Source organism: Sinocyclocheilus grahami, unplaced genomic scaffold, assembly GCF_001515645.1.
Source record: "Sinocyclocheilus grahami isolate Dianchi unplaced genomic scaffold, SAMN03320097.WGS_v1.1 scaffold2673.1, whole genome shotgun sequence".
NCBI lineage: Eukaryota > Metazoa > Chordata > Actinopteri > Cypriniformes > Cyprinidae > Sinocyclocheilus > Sinocyclocheilus grahami.
In genome coordinates, this window is record NW_015507851.1 from 28044 (window position 1) to 32191 (window position 4148).

Sequence of the window (4148 nt, forward strand, 5' to 3'; positions counted from 1 at the left end):
GAGAGAGAGAGAGTGTGTGTGTGAGTGTGAGAGAGAGAGAGAGAGTGTGTGTGTGTGTCTCATTCCATCTCAACACTAACTGGTGGTTTGATCTACAGCATCTTGCACCACCTTCCTGAAGCTCTTTAAACACAATCTACACAACGATCAGCACAATATTTCAGCTGTTCTCCTAGATAAGACCGCCGGTGTGTCTCCTGCTTCCCAGATGTCTCTCCTGAGAAAAAGACCCCAATAATCTGATGTTCAACTTCAGAATTTCAGAAAGCATTCTTAAGTCTCAAACTGTGCTCAGATTCCGAATCCTCAATCTGAACTCAGACATTTCTCATCAAATTCTCCAGAGAGCAAGTGAGCTGAGATTTAAGTTTTTTATTTGTTGTCATCTTTTCTTTAAGGAGAAACATCTGAGACAAAGTGGATCCTGAGAACTCAGCGAGGTTTCTTGAGATTTAAAAGTACAACACATTATTCCTGTGTTTATATAGAACAACTAACCAACCCGACCTCGAATGCTGTATTTGCGTTACAGGTTTTCCTCCAGCGCGAGTGCTTGTGCTCTGACTTGATTCTTTCACATCCTTTTGTCTCCATCTCTCCCATAATCCTCCTCCGAGCCGCTCGCAGAGCCCTGACTTTAAGGACACTGAGTTTATTTATTCATGCATCTCTTCTGGTTTACTGGAACTTCTGATGGCTTGACACAGATTTGCACTTTCCTCGCTGCATGTGTTGCCCGCAGGAGAGACGCATGCATGTTCCTGACGGCTGTCAGCTCCACTCACGTCCCGAATCTCCCACCAGTGAGTTTAGCAGGGCAACTCGGCCTCAAAATCTTTAAAAACCCAACGAAAACACTCTGGCATGGTGCAGAGAGGTCTCTTTAGTATCTCAGTTGTTTCTCCTAGGCTTTCTCCTGACGTCTCCAGCTTCTACTGAGAAAAACACTCCTGTAATCTCATGTGTTGTGTCTTCTAAAGCTATAGAAGAGCTCTGAGCACAGTTTGAGAAAGTCTGAGATCTCAAAATTGACTCCCAAGAATATGAATCTGCTATTTACATTTTCATTTCTCTCAAGGTATTTCAGGAGAAACATCTGAGATTTAGTTCATACATAAATGCAACCAAAGTGAGATCTCCATTAAGTTATAAAAGAGCCACATCTGAGCCAGAAATACACCAGCATAGGTCATTTGTTTAGTTATTGTCTTTAAACACAGATATTTGTTCTTGTTTAGTTGCTATTTCATAAGTCTCATTTAAGTATCAGTCCTTTGAAAATATCAAGAATCCTAACATTGCTATATATTTGCTAGTGTTGTGGGTGGATGCTATGCAGTTTCTTTTCATGTTTATTTTGTGTGATTTCTTTGGTGTAGCAGGTGAAAATGGTGCACCTGATCACTTAGTACCAGCACAGCTCTTGATTTAGGGACGACGCACACACTCAACTTTAACACTTTAATACTAGGACTAGTGATGAGTGCGTTAATTAATTCCCCTCATTAATTAAGTGCATATTTATGTCTTCACAGCTCCGACTGAACGGCGGAGACCCAGTCCACGAGCGTTTGATGAGGGCTCAACCACGCCAGCCAATCAGCTCTCGCTTTCTGCCAACAGACATGGCTGCCTGGCCAATCACAGCGGGGACGTGGCAGAGGTGGGCAGGGCCTGAGTGCTGGAGTGTCTGTGTTCTGGAGCAAATGCTCAGAGAGAGAGAGAAAGGAGAGACAACGCTCCGTCTGTGTGTCTGATTCTGCTGCGCGTCTCTCTCACTGCAGCTCTGTGTGTGTGTGTGTGTGTGTGTGTTCATGTATGGCGGCAACGGCTGCATCGCTCCTTCATCCCCTTCATCTTCATCAGTGAATTCACAGCATCAGCGCACGATCCTGCTCATCTGTTGCCGTGGTGATGGGCTGTCGACTGTCAGGGCCGTGGATGGGCGACGGGATGGGGGTGAGTCCAGTGTGTGTGTAATTGTGTGTAAATGCTCACGAGTGTGTGTGCTGATGGTGATCAGGAGTGACATTGATGCTGATACACCACATCTTATTTCACACACACACACACACACACACACACACACACATACACATGTGCCGTCTCTCTCCTGTGACTCATGCAGTGATGTGTGTTGGTATGAAGATGCAGCATTATTTTCATCATGAGTATAACGCGTGTGTGTGTGTGTGTGTGTGTGAGCCTGAGGTTCAGCTCAGTCCCGGACGGATCGGGTCTGCAGGCAGGGAAATAGCTTTACACAGCTGCGCTTCACTATAGTAGTGTGTGCGTAAGATAAACCGAATCAGGTGAAATAGAGCGTACGCCAAACGGCTGAACGCACGAGATCCGCGTAAACGAGGACTCAAATTAATCACAAGCTTTCCGGTCACTGCGTTTGTCTGTCGATTGTCCTGTCGTTCAGGTTCACGGTCAGGACCTGACCCACCTGCAGAAGCGAGAGGCCTTCCGTATCCTGGCCAGCTACGAGCAGCCAATCACGCTTCAGATTGAGGGCCGGGGGCGGAGCCTGCAGTACAACAGGACGACGGACTGCAGCACGCAGACGGAGCGACCGTGGGACCCTCTCCGGCCACACTCGTGCACCCTACCGCGACTGCCTCCCTCGGACAGGTGCGACACACCTGTAGCTCACCGCTGCCACCTGCAGGACAAACATAGACGTACACTTGAGAAGCGTTCACACACAACGCAATCTTGCGTTTTAATTGTTGCTAAAAATGCCCTTCGTCTAATCATATTATGAGCACTGCGTTTTTAACATTCTATCAAGTAAAAACTAGTACCTTATTGCATTCGTTTCAATTCTGTTGCTTACTGAAATGAAGAATGTGTCCTGTGTGAACGAATTTTTTTTAGAGTGCTTGCGTACCCATTTTTAACTTGGATGTGCAAGGTTTCTGGTGTTCATTCCAAAAACGATAACTATAACGATAACTATATTAGCATCCACACCAATGCACCATTATGATATGTTTATTATACAGCACACTGCAGTTTGGTGCTTTAAATGCTTGAGCTTGCTCAAAAAAATCATGCTTGGAAAAAAAGAATCATGATTCCAACGATATCGTTTTTCTGTGTTGTTATCGTTATAGTGTGTACTTCCCTGTTCTCATTGAATTTGAACAATTATTAAAACATAGTTATCGTTAGTTATCGTCCTTGGTGTGAACTGGCCTTTATTCTAGTATAGTTATTTTTCCTGAACAAAAACAGTCCGTTGTGCTGCTTGAACTGGTGTTTGCTATCATATTATTTTCATTATTATCATAATCACACTGATTTGTAACGCAGACATTTTTACCATTTACTGCATGTTTTGTTATTCTTCTAGTTATTTATCTAATGAATCTGCGTAAATGATTCACTGACTGAGTGAGTCTGATTCCAAAACAAGTTTCAGGTGGTTTCTTGAATCTTTTTGACTGACTCATTAGAACGAGCCATTAGAACGTGAATTGGACATCACCTTTTGCACTACTATTCTTCTAGCTATTTGCCCAATGGATCGCAAGTCTTGTCAATTCACACGAAGTAGCTTCTGCATTGCAAAATAAGGTGGATACACTACATATCTGAGCTTAGTGATTTCCTTTTTGTGTGCAAGGACAAAAAACACAAGGGTTTTCGAAAGTATTGCTTGGTCATGTGATCAAAAGTTGACCAGTGAGAATGTCAGAGGGGCGGGTCCAGTTATGCCTTCTCACTGGATTTTAAAGGGGTCATATGATGCTTTTTTAATCTGAGCTTAGTGATTTCCTTTTTGTGTGCAAGGACAAAAAACACAAGGGTTTTCGAAAGTATTGCTTGGTCATGTGATCAAAAGTTGACCAGTGAGAATGTCAGAGGGGCGGGTCCAGTTATGCCTTCTCACTGGATTTTAAAGGGGTCATATGATGCTTTTTTAAAGATCATTATTTTGTGTATTTGGTGTAACAGAATATGTTGACATGCTTTAATGTTCAAAAAACACATTATTTTTCAAATACTGTACATTATTGTAGGTCCTCTATGCCCCGCCTCTCTCAAACGCTTCGTTTTCTACAAAGTCCCTCCTTCCGACAAGCGCAGTCTGCTCTGATTGGCCAGCTGACCCAGTGCATTGTGATTGGCCGAACACC

General features: G+C 43.7%; 1 protein-coding gene across 1 annotated transcript in view; it reads left to right on the forward strand.

Annotated features, from left to right (window-relative positions):
• Nucleotides 1-1697: 1697 nt before the first annotated feature.
• LOC107575490 (E3 ubiquitin-protein ligase PDZRN3-like) overlaps nt 1698-4148 on the forward strand; it is an 8879-nt gene continuing 6428 nt past the window's right edge. The window contains exons 1-2 of the mRNA XM_016261858.1: nt 1698-1959; nt 2429-2637. Of these exons, the coding sequence (XP_016117344.1) occupies nt 1915-1959; nt 2429-2637 (254 nt within the window). The 5' untranslated portion in view covers nt 1698-1914. The remainder of the gene's footprint in view (nt 1960-2428; nt 2638-4148) is intronic.